This window comes from Coenobita brevimanus, chromosome 62 (assembly GCF_032717465.1).
Source record: "Coenobita brevimanus isolate Jiangsu-jjx chromosome 62, ASM3271746v2, whole genome shotgun sequence".
NCBI classification, from domain to species: Eukaryota; Metazoa; Arthropoda; class Malacostraca; order Decapoda; family Coenobitidae; genus Coenobita; species Coenobita brevimanus.
In genome coordinates, this window is record NC_137015.1 from 13,282,004 (window position 1) to 13,305,951 (window position 23,948).

At 42.7% G+C, this 23,948-nt stretch overlaps 1 protein-coding gene across 1 annotated transcript in view; it reads right to left on the bottom strand.

The window, feature by feature from the left end:
- Positions 1-23,948, bottom strand: part of LOC145403993 (uncharacterized) — a 198,606-nt gene that overhangs the window by 93,840 nt on the left and 80,818 nt on the right. Inside the window, exon 4 of the mRNA XM_080275600.1 lies at positions 5,573-5,593. Coding sequence (XP_080131726.1) covers positions 5,573-5,593 — 21 coding nt within the window. The remainder of the gene's footprint in view (positions 1-5,572; positions 5,594-23,948) is intronic.

Below are 23,948 nucleotides of genomic sequence, written 5' to 3' on the forward strand. Positions count from 1 at the left end.
AAGGTATCCCAGTTGCCTCAAAGTACTGGTATAATCTCCTCTTACGCTGTGTGGAAAAAGGCCGGACCATACAGAACGCGTGTCACTCTGCAGAGCCATTTCTTCCGTGTTGTGGGTCTGCTTTATCCATGTCTATCCTGCATCACCATCTCATTTCCTATCCCCACCGCCACACTCACGCCCACACCAGCACACTCAGCCGTTCGCGCAACACATCAGATACGAACAGATTTGACTGCAGTGAAGCGGTAAGTACGGTCCATCCTGTGTAATCCTCGAGTTTGTTTCACTTACCGCCATAACGTTTGTACAAAATATTCAGCAGTGTCTGAATTAACTCTCTGACCTTTTCAGGTTTAACCCTTTCAGTCCAAGTACGTAAGTTTATGTTCTTGCTGGTACCTGGCTCCTTCAAGCTTCGGAGATTTTTTTTATTTTTATTTTTTATTAAGGGGGTTAATGGAGGCGACACCTAACCCCTCCTGATTAAAACACTCACCTTGACTGGTAGTAGGGAAACTAAACTAAAAAAATAAGTCATCGTAAAGAAGGTGCTAACTCTCTGCATCAGGTGGGGTGATGGTGCAAAAGTACGCCATATGATAAATAAAGTAAGTATTTCAAGGCACTGCTAACTCTTTCACTGTTACGTTTTCTCTATTACAAAGCTGAAGCTAAGGCAAGACGATTTTTCCTGAGCTGAGTGAGTATGGGAATCTTTGAGTGTTAATAATGGAGCAACTACCCTCTTACTGCTGCGCCTTCCTTCGTATTTTATTAGTTTGATTCCAGACGACTTTATTTACCTGCCAGGGAGTAACACAAGTCTGAGTGTTAATTTGCCGATAAGCTGACACTTCGCCAGGGAGGGGAGGGGGGTATAAATCTCTTAAGTAATATATGAGAGGTTCATTTGTTCATGAATCATAAAGTCCGTTTTGAACACTGAACGAAGAACAGGACACGAAGAAAGGGAAGAGGAAATGAAATAAGCTGACGTGAGGTGAGGTGAGCTTACGTTAGGCTATATCAGGTCAAGTTAGATAAGATCAGCCTAGGCTAGGCTAGGCTAAGCTAGGTTAAGTTAGGTTAGGTTAGGTTAGATTCTTTAAATGTTTTGTTGGGGGCATGGGAAGAGGGTTAGGACAAGAATAAAGGATAACAGGAATGAGGTAGAAAAGGATGGCCAAGGAAGCTGGGGAACAGACAGTTAATTTGAACTTCTTAAAATATTAATCTATACACTATAAATATATAATAATTCATTTGGAAGAGATTGGTACATCCATAACTTAGCTTTCAGTTGAACTGCTACTCTGTATTTAATATAGAAAGAAACAGATACAAAGATACATATAGACATATAAAAACAGACGAACAATTAGACACAGAAGATATACAGGTAACTGCCTTATGAAGACTGGCTCATTATGTACAAGAATCAGGTACTGATAAATATGGTACATACAAATGCACCGTATACAGAAAGATTAATACGGAGAGGTGAATCAATCAGGCACATACAGATACATCCTGTACAGTAAACAGAGACACAAACGCAGAAAGACAGGCAGACAGACAGATAAACATACTAATAGACATACAAAGAGACAAACGCACAAAGATAGGGACTGAAAAGGAGAAACACAGATACAGACGAATACAGAAAAGAAACGCATATGGACAGACACACAGACATACATAGGTATAGAATGAGACGATACAGCTACACAGACACAGATTCAGAGTACACACAGATATCCTGCAGTGACAGACATACAGAACGTACGGTACAAAGAGATTTAAAAGGGAAAAAAAATAAGAGACAGACATACAGAAAGACACACACACACACACACACACACACACACACACACACACACACACACACACACAATGAATAAAGACAGATATAGAGATATGCACACATACATAAACCTTGCCATAAATACGAAATGACACACACAGACGGATACAAAAACACGTACAGTGAGACAAACAGATATACAGAGAAAGACAGACAGATGAACAAACAGACACAGACATGGACAGAGATGAAGACAGACACAGACAAGGACGGACACAGATAAAGAAAGACAGACAGGGAGTGAGACAGAGACAGACAGGCAGGCAGGGGGACGTGAGAGAGATTCACACAGGTAATTTTCCCGTAATATCATTCCTTCAAATCAGCTCCTTTAATTACTTTCTCAACTTTTTCCCTCGCCACCACTTTCTAAACTTGTCCCTCTCAATTCAACTCTCTCTCTCTCTCTCTCTCTCTCTCTCTCTCTCTCTCTCTCTCTCTCTCATATCCTGTCAGCCTCCACTACATTACAGTCGCTGCCTATTCCTCTCCCTCCCTTCCTCCCTCCGTCCCCTTCTCTCCTTCCTTCCTTTCTCCCTCTCACTTCTTTTCTTCACTCTTCCTCCTTACTACTTTCTCCACCTCCGAAATCAACTCTCCCTCTCTTCTCCCTCGCCTCTTTTCCTATTTCATTCTCCTTCCTTTCTCTTTCTTCCTCTCCATTCCTCTCCTTTATATTAACTCTTCCTCTTTTCTCACCCGCCTCCTCTGTTTCTTTTTCCTTCCTCTCCCCCTCTCTTTCTCTCCCTTCTTCCACTCCCTTCCATTTCTTTCTCCATCCATTATCATCCCCAGCCAACACTTCCTCACCACAATTCCTCTTCTCCTCCCTCTCCTTTCCTTGCCTCTCATCTTTTTCTCCCTTTAGCTTCCTTTTTTCTTCTCTCTTTTCCTCTGTTTCCAATTCTCCTCCTTTTCTTCTTCTTCTCCAACTTCATCCCTTCTCTTCCTCGTCCTCTCCTCCTCTTCCTTTAAATTCTTTCCTTTCCCGTTCCTTCAGCACTTTTCAATCTCCTAACCTCTCTCTCCCTTCCTTCCTTCCCATTTCTCCTCTTCCTTTATTAACTTCTCTCTCTCTCTCTCTCTCTCTCTCTCTCTCTCTCTCTCTCTCTCTCTCTCTCTCTCGCTCGCTCGCTCTCCCCGCCCACCAGCACCACTGCATTACGTCCGCCTTCCATCCATCATCGTCCCCCTTTCATCTCCTCCGCTTGTGATGAGACCGATAATTTATGGAGGCCTGAGCGAACCTCTTACAGAATTGGAAATGGAAGTAAAAGACCAGGAGACGGAGAAGGGAGGAAAGAGGGAAAGAAGGTGTGTGTGTGTGTGTGTGTGTGTGTGTGTGTGTGTGTGTGTGTGTGTGTGTGTGTGTGTGTGTGTGTGTGTGTGTGTGTGTGTGTGTGTGTGTGTGTGTGTGTGTGTGTGTGTGTGTGTGTGTGTGTGTGTGTGTGTGTGTGTGTGTGTGTGTGTGTGTGTGTGTGTGTGTGTGTGTGTGTGTGTGTGTGTGTGTGAGAGAGAGAGAGAGAGAGTGTGTGTGTGTGTGTGTGAGAGAGAGAGAGAGAGAGAGAGAGAGAGAGAGAGAGAGAGAGAGAGAGAGAGAGAGAGAGAGAGAGACGAAAACGAGGTGGAAAAAAAAAAATGAAGTGAAAACTAGAGTGTGGCTAGAACAAGGAAGGAAAAGTACGACATACTGAATGTAAAATGTGAAGATTAATACTAGTAATATAAATATTTTTTCTCGCACAACCTCACTCTCTCGAAACTATCACCACCACCACCACCACCATCATCATCATCATCATTATAACCACCACCACCAGTATTACCGCCATCATCACCATCATTACCACTACTGTCTACGCTAACTTCAATTTTCCACAATCACATGTAATGACTTAATGACAGCAGTTTACCCCGACAGCTCCACCAGACGCCTTTTACAGAGAGCAAGTAGCCTTCCATGTTATATTCCATTTTAATTTCCATACACGTTTCACGCTCCGTGGACGATCTCGTATCATAATAAAAAACAAAGCTTAAGTTGAACATAAGTGTCCATTTATACTTATTTCCACTCCTACACCTACCAAACATTTAATCAAACGAAAGGAAGAATTACAATGCGAATGAAAATCCAATTATGAACATCAATCGTATGAAGAGTTAAGATCCGACAACATATTTCGAGCTCCTTCTTGGTCTTCCCCTTCTTTTCACTCCCTCTACTTTCGGTTTATATAAGAGCCACTCTCCATATGACTATTCCACTTGAGAGCAAACTGATCCATCCTTTTCATTATTCATTACATCCACATCAGCCACTCTCTACACATGACCATACCACTACAACTTCATCAGCTCTTTTCATTATACACCTACATCCACATGTTCCTCTGTCATTTCTTACACTGATAAACCGTTTTTTTTTTTCCTTATTAATTTATCCATATCTGGAAACAAACTAGACAGCCCGTTCCCTAGGTTCCATCAGTCCTCACCCACCCTCATATGTCACGACAATTGAGCAAATACCCAAGTTAAAAACGAAACACAAGGGCTAGTTCACTTAGGATTGATGAAACAATGTTAGCCATTTTTTATATATATGCTGGTGGGTCTTAAGGATGATCAGTACGTGCTATTTTATCCATTTCGTATCCTAAAAACGTTCCTGTTGTCGTATTCTAAAAATGTTCCTACTCTGGTATCCTAAAAATGTTCCTGCACTCGTATCCTAAAAATGTTCCTGTTCTCGTATCCTAAAAATGTTCCTGCTCTCGTATCCCAAAAATGTTCCTGCTCTCGTATCCTAAAAATGTTCCCGCTCTCGCTGGGAGTAGATTTCGGCGTCTCATGATCAAACAATCCACTCATTCCATCACCTGACCACCACCTTCCCTAGAGTCCTTAGCCCTTTCACTACTTAGTCTGAACTGAACCTTGCTACTACCAGACGGTTTTATTCAGTAAATGAAAGCCCTCGCAGTGGATATTAATAAAAACTATCACCATTAACGACATAACGAACCAATACCAATAACTTTTCTTAACTTTTCATTAGCTTCAGTATCGGGATAGTGTCGCTACCATATATTTTTACTTAGCTAAAGGGTACGACTCTCGCAACGAAGGGATAAAGCACCTCACTAATAATATTTTCATTCAATGTGGTTCCTAGCATTTACAGTCTCACAGCGTCAGGCTTTAACATTTACATCGCAAACGGAAAGGCAAGCTCAATTTTTAATTATATTTACAATTTCATTTATTTCATCAATTTATTATGCTGTAAATTCTAAACTACCGACATGCCTTTCCTTTCGCCTTCTAAGCTTCAACCCTTCACTCCGATGACGTGTTACTGATTCTTGCCACCTTCAGGCGATGTTATACAGCTCAGGGCGAGATACCAGGCTGTGAAAGGGTTAACGGGCACTATTACAAACTCCATCACTATTGCTCCTATCTCATCTCTACAAATAACCTCTCCAAAGCTTAAGAAAATCGTCTGGAGGTGGGTAGGGTATAAAAAAAAAAAAAAAAAAGTCACTGGATTGAAAGTTAACCAAATCGTCCGCAAATAAAAATAAATTAAATACGATATGGGACTCATAGGGCTGGCAACAATGCGCCGTGTCTCCCCTCCACCCAGCTCAGTCCCACCACTAAATCTTCGTACATACCCAGCTTATGACTGACACTGACCTGCTCTGCCACTCATCTCTCCTGTAAAGAAACAAATTATTAAGAAATACAACAATAAATAAGTAAACAAACAACAAAAATAATAATAATAAATAATAATAATAATAATAATAATAATGGCTACAAACCCAACTGCCCAACCTATCAGATTAATACTTACTTTCTTCTTTACCTTATCCCAATTCTCTCTCTCTCTCTCTCTCTCTCTCTCTCTCTCTCTCTCTCCCAGATGAGAGCTGAACCCGTCGCCTGACAAGATACCATTACGGCAGAGAGAGAGAGAGAGAGAGAGAGAGAGAGAGAGAGAGAGAGAGAGAGAGATAGGATGAATAAAACAGGACAAAGAAGAATGGGGAAGAAAAGAGCTGAGCAAAGCAAGTATGGAGGGAAAAAGAAGAGAAATGTCCGACAAAAAAGAGAAAAAGAATGAAGGGATGGATGGACGGAAGGAAGGAAGGAAGATGGGGAAAAGGAGGAGGGAAAAAAATAAATGAAAAGGAGCATGAAGAATTGAAGGAAAGGAAGAGGAAAAGAACGACGGAAAGATACTAAAGTGGAAGAGCAAGAATAAGGTGAAAAAGAGGAAGGAGGGAATTAAGAAAGGAAAGTACAGGAAGAAAGGAATATAAAAGGAAGAAGAAACTAAAGCGGTACTCTCTCTCGATTGAAAAAAAGTTACGAATTATTTTAAAAGCTATTAAAAGTGATACCCTACTATTTTCACTATTCCTTACATATGGTATAACATATAATGATCACTAAAGGTGGTTTCATTATTAGTATTACACTCTAACGCTCCAACGAAAATTTCTTGAGGTCATGTACTCCCTCATTGTATTGCTTCTCTCTCTCTTCCTGTACGGCTTATGACCCAAGAGTCTGGGAGGAGGGCTAAGACATTCAGCTATTTATTTGAAATGTGAAAAAAAATATATTAACCCTTTCAATCCGATGACGCATTTTTTCTTTTCTTTTTTTTTGCTACTTTCAGACGATTTGCTTCAGCTAAGATTTTTTGGAGGGGTTTGATACAGTCTACATCAGTCCCTTCACAACCTGATTTTTCTACACAAGTTCAAAGAAAAAAAAAAATTATCCGAAGGTGCAAAGATCAAAACAGAATATATGACATCGGACTGAAGGAATTAAAAGTCAGACCACATCATTCGGACTACATAGGTGTGTGTGTGTGTGTGTGTGTGTGTGTGTGTGTGTGTGTGTGTGTGTGTGTGTGTGTGTGTGTGTGTGTGTGTTCTGGCTCATATTTCCCTGTTCCTTCCACCCCTTCCTCATATTATTCTCCCTCATAAACAGATCTCCCTTCCACACTTCACTCCTCTCCCTTCATACTCGTATTCACACGCACTCCCTGACACTTACTCTCACCCTGTTTGCAGAGACAGACACACTCTCTCAAATACACTCTCACTCACAGTCATGCATGCACTCAGTCACGCATGCACACACACACACACACACACACACACACACACACACACACACACACACACACTCCTCCACGCTTCCCACTTCATACTCTCTCCTTTATGCATTCTCCCGGACACAGTCTCCCACATACATTCTCCTTCATACACTCTCCTGCCTACACTCTCCCACATACATTCTCCTTCACACACTCTCCCACATACATTCTCCTTCACACACTCTCCCACATACATTCTCCTTCATACACTCTCCTACATACATTCTCCTTCATACACTCTCCCTTGTGTATTCTACCTGACGTACACTCACTCATTCTCCTTCATATACTCTCCGCATACACTCTCCCAAACATACATTCACACTTATACACCCTCTCCTACGCCCAGCCAAACATACACCCACCCGTCACCGCCCATCGTCAAGCAGGAAGCACATATTTAACAAGCACTTCCTGCCTGAGAGATAAAAAGAGTAAATGAGATAAAGTAAGAGAAATATAAACAAAGCGTGACGTCATCGTTTAAAGCCCCGGTGTAAACAATAACACATGTGGATCCGGGCTGGGGGAAGAAGGGGGAAGGGGGAGTGGAGGAGGGGGCAATTGGAAGATAAAGATTGAGAAGTGGGTGAAGGGAGAGAGGAGAAGGGAGAGGTTCGGAAGGAAAGGGAAGGGAAAAGGGAAGGGAAGCCAGGGAAGGGAAAGGGGAAAGGAAGCCAGGGAAAGGGGAAAGAAAGGGAGGGGGGAAAAGGGGGAAGGAAGGGAGGGGAGGGAAAGGGGAAAGGAAGTTAGGGGAGGGGATGGGGAAAGGAAGGAAAGGGGAGGGGATGGGGAAAGGAAGGAAAGGGAAGTGGATGGGAGGGAAAGGGTGATAAGAAGGGATGGGACGGTAGTGAAAGGGGTAATGAGGAAAGGGAGAGGAAATGGGGAGAGAATGGGAAGGGGTGGGGAGGTAAGAGAGAGTGGGAGGTGGGTGGAGGGGCGGTAGGATAAGTCGAATAGGAGGAAGGGATATGGTGGTGGGGGAAGGGGATAAGGAGCAGGGGAGACAAAGATAGAACATAAGAACATAAGAACATAAGAAGAGAGGATAACTGCAGTAGGCCGGTTGGCCCATGCTAGGCAGCTCCTAGGTAGGTAGAGGAGAGCAGGAGAGAAGAGAAAGGGAGGAAAGTAGATGGACGGGAGTGGGGTGGAGAGAATGAGGGAGAGTAAATGTTAACGGGGTAGGAAAGAGGGTGGAGGGCAGTGGAAGGGAGAGAATAGACAGAGGCAGAGGGGCAGTGAAGAGGGAGGAAAGGGGAGGAGGCTGGGAAGGGGTGTGAGGGGATGGGAAGGTGAGTGGAGGGGAGGGAGGGAGTGGGTCGGGAGATGAAAGAGGGGGATGGATAGAGAGGAAGGTGGGGAAGGGGGGCCAGGGAGGTGAAGGGGGGAGGGGGGGTAACAACACAACGCCCACCACTTCCTCTTGACATACGAGCTCGCCTACACTGGGACGAGTGGAGGGGCAGGGGGTGGGGAGAGGGGGAGGAGGTGGGGAGAGGGGACGGGGGAGGGGAATAGAGGAGGAGAGAGGGGCCCTGGAGGGGTTGTGATAGAGAGGGAGGATGATGAAGGAGAGGGACAGAGAAGGGGTGGAGAGGGAGAGAAAGGATATTGGATAGGGCAAGGAAGAGATTGGGTAATGGAGGGGGGAGGAAGATTATGAAGAGGGAGGGAAGCGTCGGAAGGGGAGAGGGGGAGGAAAGGGAGAAGGAGGATTGACAGGGGAGGGTGCTTTGATGAGAGGGGAGAGAAGAGGAGTTGGAGGGGGATAGAAGAGGTGTTGGAGGGGGAGAGAGAGAGGGGATCCTATAGGGGGAAGTGTGTGTTTTGTGAAGAGGAAGACGGAATGGAGGGACGTCTTTCACTTCTTTCCCTCCCTTTCACCTCTCTACCTTCTCCTTTTCCCCTCTCCTTCTCTCCCTGCCACATCTCTCACCCCTCCCATCCCCCTCCTCCCCGCCCCATCACCCCTCTCCACTCCTCATCTGTGAACTCATTTCGTCTTTTCCCACTTACCCCTTCCCCCCCGCCATTACATCCAGCCTCCCCATAACCACACCACCACAGCCACCACCACCCCGCCCACTCCACCACAATTACCACCTCAACCCCTGTCCTCCTGGCCTTAGTAGACTCACTCCTATCTCTGTCTTAGCTATTTTTTTCTCCAGCATGTGTGTGTGTGTGTGTGTGTGTGTGTGTGTGTGTGTGTGTGTGTGTGTGTGTGTGTGTGTGTGTGTGTGTGTGTGTGTGTGTGTGTGTGTGTGTGTGTGTGTGTGTGTGTGTGTGTGTGTGTGCGTGTGCGCGCGCGCGCTTTGCATGTTATTTCTACCAACTATGGCCGTATCATCTAAACTGTAGCTATCACGGTCGACTTAATCCTCATAAACTGGTTACCACTAAAAATATCTGTTACAGGAAATCCTATGTACATAAACAAATAGAAACACACACACTCGATGACCGCTCCACCCGCGTCGCGCCACGAAACCATCAGAGGGGCGGGTAGGGACGGAGGTGGCGGTGGGGGGAAAAGTGGGTGTGGTGAGCAAAGGAAAGTCTGGGATGGGCTGGGACAGTGGTGGGCGGTGGAGCTGGGGCCAGGAAGTATACGCCGTGGACATGGATGCTGTTGGAATGGGCTAGTGGTGTGGGTGTTTTGAAGGTTTGGGGAGGAGGGGTGGTAAAGAAAAAATGCGTGTGGGGTACAATGAAATGAGTGAGATGAACTGGCATTGTGATGGGGGGTTGAGAGGGGCCATGGGAGTATACCCTCTGAAAATTAATACTGTATATTTAATGGTTTCGCTGAGTGTAGTCAAAGTATTTCTCAAAATTTTCTTCACCAACAACAAGAATATTACCTCGCGTTGCCATCATATGCCTGGCGTGCTGGAACGAAAACGATTATTGGTATATTTTATTTTTTTAGTTTATTTACACATTCCACGAGTATTCTGACGACGGGTACGATGAGATGGTGGCATATGGGAACTTTAAGGTGTGGTGAGAACGTTAAGGTGTGATAACGATAAGGTGTGATGATAAAGCTATGGTGTGATGATAACGATAAGGTGTGATGATAAAGCTATGGTGTGATGATAAAGCTATGGTGTGATGATAACGTTAAGGTGTTATGATAACGTTAAGGTGTGATGATAACGCTAAGGTGTGATGATAACGTTAAGGTATGACAGCAAGACATACAAACACAGCAAAACTAGGCAACCTCACTCCACAGCAGGCGACTCTATGCACCCTAGAGGTTCATTGCATATATACCGGTAATAATAATAATAATAATAATAAAAAATAAATAATTAATAATAACTGTAATAATAAGAAAATAATTAAAAATAATAATAATAATAATTCATTCATTCATCTAATAATAATAATAATAATAATAATAAAAATAATAATACCTAGAATTCTGAAACTGCTAAAGCAATATTCAAAGAACTCCACACTCCAGATGAAAATACTTCTGTTACCATTGCAGACCCAATATTAAGGGACCTTTGGTATGATACAAAATTTTTTACGGCTTTTGACCTGTGACTTTGAGATCAAGGTCATTCATACTATGCAAATCGAGTTCACTCATGACCCACTACAATTCCACACAGTTTGGTCAAAATCGGTCAAATACAGATTTAGCACTTTCAGACATGAGGCGGCCATTTTGATTATCCCTGACATCTCGGAAAGTATTGTTGGATCTCAGTATCAATACCCGGGTGCACTGGTACGGTATAAGCTGACGACTACATACTGGCACATTTGCAAAGCAATCGAGTCAGTGTTTCTGCTGCGCAGGAGTAAAAATTTAAAAAATAACATAGGGTGCTAGAAAAAAAAAAAAAAAGGTGCCAAAAGAAACCTGCAACCAAGATACATTACTCCTGAAAATTTCAAGTCTATCCCAAACGGTCTTGGAATGCCAACCTTCTAGATCCCCCCCCCAAAAAAAAAATAAATATATATATATATATATATATATATATATATATATATATATATATATATATCTACAAGATCAATAAGAACTCCACAGAACGTGGACGTGGAGTTCTTAATAACAGTACAAACAGTAGCCTTAAAAAGATACCAGTAACAAAAGCAGTAAACTCTAAATATATAATAGTCTGGTGGCAGAATGGTCATTTTCGGGTGAACCTCGTTCCGAGACATATACAAAGTTTCATTGCATTTTCTGATACTTTGGGATGTAACCATCAAAATAAAAAAGTGCACCCAGCTGCCACACTGGAGCCTTTCAAAACAAAGGCCGAAATCCAATATGGCCGCCTGCATGAATGATGATTTTTTTTTTTTTTTTTTTTACGTGTCCAACTCTGGGCAAAGGCTTCAGGGCCTATTTCTTGGGGGCAGTGACCTATTCCAAGGCCCAGTAGTCCTCCTACACCTCCACATGTCACCACTTCGGCGCTAACACCCACCATCCATATTAAATACATGCTAGGGCTGTCTCAAACAGGACTGGTGTATTGGTATTAGCGGGGGTATTTTTGCAACATGTCGGCGGGTCATCTGGTAGATCAGGAAAGTCTGCTTTTTGGAAATTCAAATCCTTAAACTGTTCCCTGCCCCAGCCGGGATTCGATCCTGGGTCCATTAGGACTGCAGGCCGCCTCTCTACCGATTCAGCCACCGCCTCCCCCATGTTTAGCTAACTTTTTCAGTTTTTAATTTTCTTCATACAATAATAATATTAATAATTCTTCCTATCAAAACATGCACTAAACAAAATGATCACCTGTAAACTACACATTATAACATTTTATTTTAACGATTTTAAAGTTTTATGATCATTTTCAGGTGCCGATAGAAGAAATTTTGAATCTTAATAAACTGCTATCATCAAAGTCAATAAAACAATAAAGATATCATTTGAGTGCTATTTCCTAATTCAATGCTGCTTGTTCAATGCCACAGTTTTCACAAGCCACTCACAAGACCAGCTGTGCCCATGTCAACTTCAAGAAAAAAAATTAAAGTGGACAATATATATGTCATGATACCACATTGATCTATTCTAGAATGCTTTGTCTTCAAACCTTTAGGAACATCAACATGAGAGATGTACTCTCTTATGAGTTGGCTGTATTTCCACCCTCAATATTCCAGGTAATGACAGGTGATATGAGGCTGTCACCTTCAAAAGCCATCCTGAAAGCCAAATCCAAGTGGAAATATCTGATCGGGGAACGGTCCCAGCTGATGCTATAATACTTGATGGGTGTGCAATTCTCTGGGTTGTCAAATGGCCAAACAAAGGTGTCACAGAAGATTATATACTAAACTTTGTTCTGTACATATGTCATTGTCCTCTAGCAGCAAACACTCATTTGGTCTTTGACAGATATCACAGTGGATGCATAAAAGAGGCAACATGAGCAGCTAGGGCTGAGAAGGAAGCAAGTTGATGCCACAGACTGTCACTGGCAACACCTCTGCCACCACAGAAGGTCTGCTTATCTGTCACACACAATAAATCTCAGGCGATTAATCTCATTTGTGAGTATCTGTGTGAGCACACTGATCTACTGCCACACAATGACAAACACCTTGTGATTACAGGTAAGGAACCAATACCAGTAGAGGTTTGTAATGTAATCAGAAGAAGCAGGCCGGACTTGCGCACTACACATGAGGAAGCTGATGTTATTGTGGTGCAGCAAGCACCACAAGGTCAGGAAGACACAGCATTAGAACTTGCTGATGACACAGACATATTTGTCCTGCTATTCCACTTCTGTAAGCAAGAAAATCTTGCCTGCAATATAGAAATGGTTGGAACATGCCCTTCACGATCAAGTGCAGATATCAAAGCAACAGTTGAGCAAAATCAAAATGTTCTCAACAGTCTGTTACCTGCCCATGTTCTTACAGGATGTGACAGTGTTTCATATTTATTGTGTATTGGTAAAGGGGCAATGTTAAAGGCAATAAAGAGTGGGAAGACACTTACTAGATTAGGGTGGCAACAAGAAGAGCTTACTGATGTTACTGCTGAAGCCACAAAATTCATTGCAGCATGTTATGCTTTTCCAAATGAAAACAACATGACATCTTTAAGATACACTGTGTGGTAATCAAAGATGGGCAATCTTCGGCTCACCACAGCACCAGAGCTAAAAGCTTTGCCACCAACAACAGAAGCATTTGAAGAACATGTTTGCAGAGCCCATTTACAGGCAGCAATATGGAGAAGCTCCCTTGCTCCAGAGCCACCAGAAATGAACCCTCTTCATTATGGGTGGACCAAGGATCCTGATTCAAACATGTTGGTTCCAATTGGCTTGCCACCTGATGTTTCTCCTGCACCACTTGATATCCTAAAACTAATCAAGTGTGGGTGTCAATCCCGCACCCCATGTTCAACTGCCCGTTGCAGTTGTGCTGCAGCACAACTTTCTTGCTCACTGTTTTGTGCTTGCCACGGAACTGACTGCCACAATCCTCAAAGTAAATCAAGAGTGTCAGTTGAAGAAGAGGAAAGTATGGAGGAAAGTATGGACATACAAATGACAGACACTTATAGTAATTGTAAATGTGTTTAGTTTATCAGTGTTTTATATATATTTATAAGCAACATATATTTTTTATGTAAAGCATTTTGATCAATTTTGAAGGGCGTAATTGGTCTAACATTCTGATATAAGGGATATGAACATTTTAGTTGTGAAAAAGATTATGGATTACATATGTTTGTTGGAATAGACATGTTAAATATTTAAAAATGTTTACTGACAGAAAGGCCTAATTCTCCATCCTTTCCCTGTGTAGTTTGTTAAGAAAATGAAATATTGTGGTAATACCTGGTGACAGTCTAACAGGGTACGGTAGTCACATCTGGCGCCTTTTATAAGCAATTATAATCGAGTCACTTTTCTTTTCACAATTTACATATATATAATATACTTTGTTATGCCTAGAATATCTTGAAATAATTCTACAATTAAATAGTGTAATATTAGTAAAAAATAGTGATAATAATAATCAAATATTGTATTTTTTCATTTTTTCGGGCGGCCATTTTGGATTTCGGCCCATATAACAAAATGCTCAAGTGTGCCAACTGGGTGCACCTTTTTATTTTCATTAGTAGGGTCCAATGTATCAAAAAATGCAATAAAACTTTGTATATGTCTCGAAACGAGGTTCAGTGAAATTCCTCCAGACTAGAAGCTTTCTATAATGGAACATTCCCAGTCGCTAGGCAATGCTTTCTTTCTAAACCTTCCTGTATCCTCCTCTTCCTCTCCCCTGAAAAAAGAGTATGCCTTGCTTCATTCCTTGCACACGCTGTGGAGTAGTAAAAATATTATGGAAAACGTGCAAGGGAGACTCCAAAGCCTACGAGATAAAATGCCACGTCACCCAAACCACCGCCACCATCATTACCACCATCCTTCTCTAACTAGACTACCACCATTACCACAACTGCCGCTATTACCACAACTACCATTCCCACCTCGGCCGCCCCTCTCTTTGCCATACCAACAGAAAGCTAAGGGTACCATTAACCATAACGGTAACTACCAAACTACCGGCGACCTCGTTACAAGCTACCATTATACCAGCAGTCACCTCACGATAGGCAAGGTCTGGCTGGAACCCATTTAGGAACACTTGACAATTTTGGTTTCAGTCGTAAAAAAAAAATCAGTTAAAATCACTGGGAAGTGAAAACGAGAGAGATAGAGAGAGAGAGAGAGAGAGAGAGAGGGGGGGGGCGCAAAACGATGGAGGGACAATAGCCTCTCCCCTCCCCTCCCTCTCTCAACCTCCCCTTCCCTCCCCACTGGGCCAAAAGTGTACCGTCACTATGAACAATGGCGGCCGGAAACAGGGTAGGGTGAAGGTGGGGTGTGGGTGAGGGTGGGGTGAGGTCATGAAGGGTGAGTAAGAGGGGGGTGGGTAGGCAAGGAGGGCGAGGGTGACATCATGGAAGGGGAGGGGCTCAAGAGGGGGCATGGGACTGTGGGGCAAGGATGGGGTAAGGGGTGAAGGTGATAAGGAGGGAGGGGGGAAGGATAAAAGACTGGGGGAGGAGGAAAGGGAGACAAGGGAGGGGAGGTGGTCAGGGTGCGATGATGGAAGGGGAGGTCATGGATAGGGGGGATGATGAGACAGGGGTGGGAGGGATAAGGTGGGGGTGAGGGTGAGGTCATAAGGTAGGGACGGGAAGGGGGGTAGTGGCTAGGGACGGGAAGGGGGGTAGTGGCTAGGGAGGGGAAAGGGTTGAGGAGGGTTTATGTTGAGGGAGCACGCGCACACAGACTCATGCCCACACAAGCAGACACATATTTACAGAAAGAAGCACACACGCATAATTAAGGAACATACCCAAAACACACACACACACACACACACACACACACACACACACACACACACACACACACACACACACACACACACACAGCTGGCGTAATGAGGCGATCCATCAAGCACTAGTCCTGTTTGGCCTATTGATCACTGCCAATAAATCTCTACTTTACTGCCACCAATAAAACTGGACCACGCAACACACCACTGCCCGCCTTCCCTGGACTCTTACGTTCAGGGAGTCCAACTAAATCTTACAGTCTGGGGTAATCTTAGACTTACGGCGTTATAGTACTGACTGCAATCAATCTTACGGGAGTCGCTAATCCACCCTTTAAGGTAATGTTACATTATCTACTGGGGTCAGTGGTAATCTTATAGGAGCGCTAATCTTACCGTTCTAACGAGTCGGTGGTGATCTTACGGTACTCCAACCAATATCAAAATTTTGCAATCCAGCTAATACTATGGGTTGCGCCGCCAGAATTTAATCATATTCAATCAATCAATCCACCTAATATTATGGCAAGGGTTCAGCCTCATCTTATAATCAAGTTTCCACTTAATTTCATACTCGTTTCCAATCAGTCCTCCACTTTAAAATGCCAGACGCCTTATAAAATCTTACACTCCTCGCAAATAAACTAAATATATTCATGACAGCAAATGCAGCTGCAGTCACTGTACTTTTTTTACTTAATTTGCCTAAAACTGACAACGCCCGATCATGAATGCTGAGTTGTAGTATTAGAGTAACACTAGAATACCGGTATGATACTAGTCAAGATGATGTGCTACGGATAAGAATGCAGAGCACTGCTTTCTCTCTCTCTCTCTCTCTGCCACTAAACTACGTGAAAAAAGCTACAAATGGACGAAAATCTGGGGCAAGCACAGATGAAGGATATCGTTCTTTCACACTGATCAAAACTGAATGAAATCTTGTTAACTGAGCAATTTTTCAAGCGGGCTCAAAAAGTTCGAATCTCACTTCAACAGCTGGGAGCCCCATTAATCTATATGTGCTACTGACCACAAAAGCACGTAATCAGTAATATTTCTGCTGTCTCAAAACTTTCAAAGACTAACGATACCCTGCTAAACTAACCAGCATTATTCAGATGGACTGGAAGGGCTGTTATCTCACCATTAAATCGGAACCCACATAAAGCAGCGGTGTTGCTGACCTTAACTGTACGAAGTCAATGTTTCTCGTACACTGTTTCGAAACTGTGTCAAAACCAGTGACATTCAAGCTGACTGGAATGGTTATTATCTCGCTGCATTTAGTTCGGATTCTCATAGTGATTATACTGGTGAGAGAGAGAGAGAGAGAGAGAGAGAGAGAGAGAGAGAGAGAGAGAGAGAGAGAGAGAGAGAGAGAGAGTATTCCATTCGCAACAGTGCCTGTCATAATAAGACTTCCTACACTAAACAATAATATTTTTAGAAAGTTGAATGTGTTGTAATCTAGCTTCACTAGTTGTTTCATTAGTTCACTCATCACCTTGCTACCTAAGCCTAAGGTTCTGTTTTATGAAGTATGTGCTGGAAGGGCAATAATACCAATACGAGACAGCCCTAGCATGTATTCAATATGGACGGTAGGTGTTAGCACCGAAGTGGTGACATGTATAGACGAAGTACGTAGGAGAACTGCTGGGCCTGAAGCACATTCTATAGATCCTATATCCAGTCAGAAAAAAATAAATAAAAGAACAGGCTACTGTTTCATTAGGTTGGAACCAATGACATTTAGTTATTACTTACCACAACTACTATACTCAACAATTCTTTTACGCAGTCACGATTGATTGATTGATTGACTGAAAATAATTACAATCTGGCGGCGCAACTGCCAGGGTCATATGCCGCCGGGAAACAGTCACGAACTTGTCAAAAGCTAACGAGACCTTGCGAAATGAACCACTAGTAATCACGCAGGCTGGTAGGGTTGTGAAATCGTTTCATCAGACCGGAGTCACATACACGTACCGATCGCAACTGATCCCGTGTAATATGTACAAGGCGTCTGCGGTTCGTCCGTAACCATCCATCTGCACAAAGAAATGCCATCTTTTAACAATGGGTTTCTCTGATGAGAATACAATCGTCTGACGTTAGCCAAATTAACATTAAAAATTCATACATCGTAGTCAAAGTGTTCGAAAAAGTACGAAAGCATATTCTCTCTCTCTCTCTCTCTCTCTCTCTCTCTCTCTCTCTCATATCACTGCATATATACATTTTTTGCACCTTTTGTGTACTTAAACCGCGTGTGTCCTTCCACTTTTGCTTACACTCACCAGAATTTAATCGCTTCATCGCTGGGTCAACAGGAACTCTCCAAAGAAATTTCCTCATGACCCTCTTAGTTTTCCGTAATGCAGTGAACATACCAACTGATGTGAAACTATAGCATAAATAATCACGTTGACTTATTGCAATATTCATACCGTACTTCAAGAACTTATTCTCACTAACTTCAGATGATTTTGTTCAGTTAAGGGGTTAAAAACAACCTCTATAACCCTTGTCAGCGATGGCAAAATTTAATTCCGGTTAACTCAAGACGATTTTACTCAATACAAATCCCACGTAACAAAAAAGCAAACCTAATACGACCGAGGACGTGTTTTACATCCTACACTTTGTTTCCAGACGAATTTTCTTTTGGTTAGGAGAAATTATTTGAACTAGACGGGTCAGACATTTCCTTTATTAACCTCTGCAGTACAAGAATTCTCGTAAGGTATGTTGAATAAAATCATCTGGAAGTAGAAAAATTAACTAACACTTTATCACAGTCAAGGATTAAATGCAAATGAAAGAGTAACAGTAGAGAAAACGAAGCTACTTAACATGTCATCCCCGTAATGAAGGAACAGTAATGGAAAAGTAACAGCAGAGAGAATAAACCGACTCAGCAATCCATTACAGTCAAGGAATGACTTAATAAACGGAAAAGTACTAGTAACAGTGGATAGAATAAACCAAATTAACGTCATCAGTGTGAAGGAATGAATGGATAAAAAAAGTAGCAGTAACAGTAGAATGAAAAGTAACCGTAGCTAGAAAGAATAAGCCACATTAACGTCATGGTGACTAAATAAAAAGTAACTGTAAAAAGAATAAACCAAATTAACATCAGCATAGTGAAGGAGTAAATATAAAGAAACTAACAACGCGAATAATAAACCAAATTAACACGTCAGGAGTGAAGGAATACATAAATGGAGAAGTACCCGGTAACTAAATTTTCCAGGTACCGGTACGTCAGTTAACTACCCTTCAGAACATTTGCAGATTACGTCGTCCGTTCAGCGGTTTAAGGAACTTCCAATTTAAACAACTTCCAATCACTCAAATGAATACTAATCTTGAATCCTCTTGTCTGTCACCTGAGGACTATATCATTTTCATACCAATAAAATTCAAGCAATCAACCTACCTAGCTACCTAATTACCTATCTACCTACCTATCTATCATGTTAACCACCTTTCCCACTAATGCAAGGGGTGTGAGGGTTGCAGAAACAGGAAGAACAATCACACAAAGAGTCCACCACAATGGTCCACACGTCCATCCACTCACCATTCAGGCCTCCGTCATTCTCAGCTCCACCTCACAGGCCAAATGATCCACACACTAATTTTATTGACAACATTTTCCTAGTTAGCCACACTGACAATAACTACCCTATTTTTACGTTATGCTCTTTTTTTGTATAATGTCCAAGTATTATTAAAATGAGGGAATATGATTAGAATGACTGACAATAACTAAGCTAATCCTATAACTAATCCTAAGCCACAGGAACAGATAATCTCTCCAATCAAACAAGGAAATAACGTAACATGGGAAACAGTTGATAGATGGTGTAAAACTGCCTTGTACTATCACTCATGGAAAAATTAAATACATATTATGTATTGTAGCGGCCGGTTCGCATACGCCCGGCATGGGTGAATAGTTTTATCTTACTTAATTTTTTTTAAAGTATCATATTGCGTGTTACACAGAGTTTTACCGATCCTGAAGGCAAGTGATCCGTACGGCCGAGGAATATCTATAGTCACTGGAGCAGCCACCCACCCCAGCCTTGTGCAATACGTACCGGTATATGTTTTTCCAGCACGAAATTTCTGACCTTTCTAACCCCTATATAGGATTTCTAGCACGAAACTCTTCTCGACTAACTTTATCCACCACTACAGTACTACATTTTACACTCAAAAGATACAGAATTGGAGAGGGGGTAAACGTGAAATACGAATGTGTATCCATTCACTGTGTCAATCTCCACTTACGCCGGTATAAAGCATTCTATGTTTCCACTCGCTTTTGTTGCTTTTGTTATCCCATCCAGCAGCCATCATAAAAAAAGAAGAAAGAAAAAAAGAAAACGACTACCAATAGTAGCTAACTCCTACAGAACGCTGACGTTATATTTATTTTTGTTTCTTCCAGACGATTTTATTCGGCTTGGGAAGGGCATTTCCAACTGGCGAGGTGAGATACAGCATTCATTAATCCCGTCACTACAAGGTCCTCATTACGTTGTGTAAAATCGTCAGGCAACAGCAAGAACCAGAGAGTGGTACGAATGCTGAGCGACCCAATGCCCTAACTTTGATCTTGACCCGAGACTTCCTGTGTTACTGGATTTTTCCTGTGTTTATACTGGCTTACTTCATCGCTGACCCGTGTTTTTAGCCTCGACTCGATCTGCACCAAAATCTAATCGCTACTTCCTCTCTTCACCCACACTGTATATGTGAAAATACTGATCCATATCGAATCTGGCATTCACGAAATAACGCCACAATCTGAACTTGATTTTGGCCCATGACTCGACCTTGACCTTGGATCCATCTGCACCAAAATTCAATCCCTTCTTCCCAGTCCCACACACAATATACGAGCACATTTTAATTCAAACGCGATAAGGCATTCATGAGATAACACTAGCTTGAACTCTGACCCATGCCCTCTGACCTCTGCTCGATGCACCAAAATCTAATCGCATTTCCCCAATCCCGCTAACAATGCATGCGACAACTTTGATCCAAATCAGATTAAGTACAGATGGGATATTTCGTAAACACATACACAACACACAATAATATACACAGGATAGAATCACAACACCTACTCCTTTGATGTCTCAAGTAAATCATTAACACACCTCAACGCATGGAAAGAGTTAATCCCACACCTCACCGGATACAAGGGGTAAATTCCACGTTACACTTCTCTATTTTACGGCCAGACAAAAAAAGTGTATCGATGGCGAGAGGGTGAGGGTGAAATGTGAATGCTCCTAGATTCACCGTGCCGATCCCCACTCAGGCCAGGATAAAGGAGTCTAGTTTTATACCCGACTTTTGCTGTTGGCTGGCTTTGTTATCCCATCCCACTCAACACCCCTCCCAACCCCCCAAAAAATCCATATTAACGCTCTTCTGGTCGGTTCAACTTGAGTACTTTATTCCAGCTAACGCCAGATGATTTTTTTTTTCTCTGCTGAGGAAGTCACATGAGCATGGGAGAATTAATACTCTTGTTATCAACCCTGACACTGAAAGACTGACATATGGGGAAGTGAAGGCGCGCTGTGGTGTGCATGTGGATGTGATAGAAAGCGTCTGGAAAAATACACTGAGGTAGTTTGGCCATGTGGAGAGGATGGAGAGTGAGACTAACGAGGAGAATGTATGTGAGTGGGGTGGATGGGAGGAGAGGAAGGGAAAGACCGAGGATGAGATGAGGGGCTGGAGTGGAGAGATTTATGAGAGAAGGGGTGTGAGTTGGGGGAAGGGCAACGTAATGGTAAGGGACTGGGCGACATGGAGGCGATTTGTTTGTGGCCACCCCTTACGGAATTAGGGCGTATGGCTATAGATAGATAGACAGATAGACTATCGACCCTCTCACGGTCGGAATTACACTAGTATTTAATCCCAGATAATGCCAAAATATTTTAATCAGCTTAAACTGAGTCACAGAAGCCTAATGATTAAAGTTACCATTAACTCTCGCATGGTCGGGACAATTCTGGCTTTTTATTCCTGATAACTCGATTTTTTTTTTTTACTCTGCTCAAACTGGCTCATAGTAGGGTGCTATTTTTATTTATTTATTTATTTATTTTTTTTTTTTTTGGAGGAGGCTCTCTCCACTCTGTTTTGGGTTTTTCAATCCCTTCTGTGATCCATCCCAACCCAGAGGGGAAGAAATGTGTTGGTCTAGCCACCTAAAGTGATATTCTGCTTTTCACCCAATGCACTGTTGTTGGTTATTTATTTATTCCTTCCAATTTGCTACCATGTAACACACACACACACACACACACACACACACACACACACACACACACACACACACACACACACACACACACACACAAAGCATACCGGTTGGCTGATCAGTAGGCTATTATTTTTTTTTTTCCATTTCTTTTTACCTCACGCCTTATCCCACCCCAGAACACAAGAATGGTGTGATCGTCATTAAAGAATTTTCCTCCAATTCTAGTTTATGATCCACCCCAGACCGAAACTAGAGAGGTACTCAGTGGAACGCATCTCTCCGACAAGGGCAATGTAATTTCCAAACCACTCTTCATAATGTGTTAGGTTTCTCATCACTGATTAGGGCTTCGCAAAACGTGTTTTCCGGATCCAGAATCTGTAATACAATTTGGATCGGTCCCAAAAGTTAATCGACTGTTCCCTGAGACATGGGCTATCAACCCACCAAATGTGGTCCAAATCTCTCATTTAGTTTTTGAGTAATCCTGCTAAGATAACAAACAAACAAACAAACAGGGGTGAAAACATACTCTCCTTGTCGTTGACAAAAGACAAGACAGACAGATTCATATTAAAGAACTGTTTTTCATCTGTTATACCGTGATCTATCCCACTTCAGACAGAACAGAATGGATTAATCTCCATTGTACTAAGTATTTTGTGAAAGTTCATTATTTATTCCACTTCACAAAAACTAACCTTTATAATTTTTTTTTCAAGTCTTATGATCAATCCTACTCCCAAAATAAGAAATACAGTTTATATCCAAGTATCAGTCCACACGACTATATAGACACAACACTCCCAGTCACACTCCCAATCAGACTACCAGGCACATTCCCAGTCACACTCCCAATCACACTTCCATTCACACTCTCAATCACACTTCCATTCACATAAAATCCCTGCCGAACTGCCATCACCGCTGCTGCACACGGCGGGAGAGAAAACACTAATCAGCTCTCCTAAATTGCGCCACGCCAGTAAGTAGGTTCGCCGATTAAGTGGCTCCCTAATCAGTCGCGTCTCGATGCCTGCTCAGTCGACTAGCCAAAACAGCTGGTCATTGGAGCCGTCGGTGAACGTGTGACTAAATGAAAATAGAAGTGAATTGGTTGGATCGGTTGCTTGTTGTTTCAGTAAAAATCAGTCCTTCACTTCTACAATGATTCGTTAAACTCTAATTTATCTATTCACCCAACCATCTATTCTGCCAATTCATTCAACCATTGAAATACCCAGTCATCCATTCAGTCAACCATTCATCCATGCAATCCATTCACTCTGCCAACCATCCAGTCAGCGAACTCGTTGATAAATGAAACCGTTAAGAAACTAATTAAAGAGTATTAGTGAGTTCAGATAAACCTGGTCAATCATCCACTGAGCCAATAATTCGTTCACTCAACCATCCACACAGTCAACCATCCATTTAGTTCACCAATTCGTAGTGCCGTAGCTCTTCTCAGTTAACCATCAACTTAGACCATAATACGCCCAGTCAACCATCCACACAGTCAACCATACACACAGCCGACCATCCACCCACACAACCAACCATCCACACAACCAACCATCTACATAGTCGACCATCTACATAGTCGACCATCCACTCACACATCCATCAACTATTTGCTGTCCATATACTTGACCAGTTTGAACGAGCTCCACTCAGCCGATCGTCCAATCAGCCGTTCACTTAGCCAAACATACATTCAACTACCCATCCGTTCAGCCAACCACCCACTCGTTCAGCCAACCACCCATCCGATCCGCCAACCACCCATCCGATCCGCCAACCACCCATCCGTTCCGCCAACCACCCATCCGTTCAGCCAACCACCCATCCGTTCAGCCAACCACCCACTCGTTCAGCCAACCACCCACTCGTTCAGCCAACCATCCAAGCGTCCAACTAGTCAAGCAGTTCCACTCAGCACCTCGTCCATTCAGTCATTTAACCTTCCAGTCATACGTTCAATCGGTCAAGTGGCAGCAGCACCATTGCCAATCCTTTGTTTTGCCGACTGACTTACCTTCCACCCCACCAAGAAACCTTCCATCCGACCGACCACCCTTATGCTCAACCAACCCTCCATCCAGCCAAACTTCCACCAAATAACCATACATCTGTTCAGTCAACCATCTGTTCCATTAATCATCCACTTAGTTAACCATGCATTTGGGTAATCAGTCCACTCGCAAGCATCGATT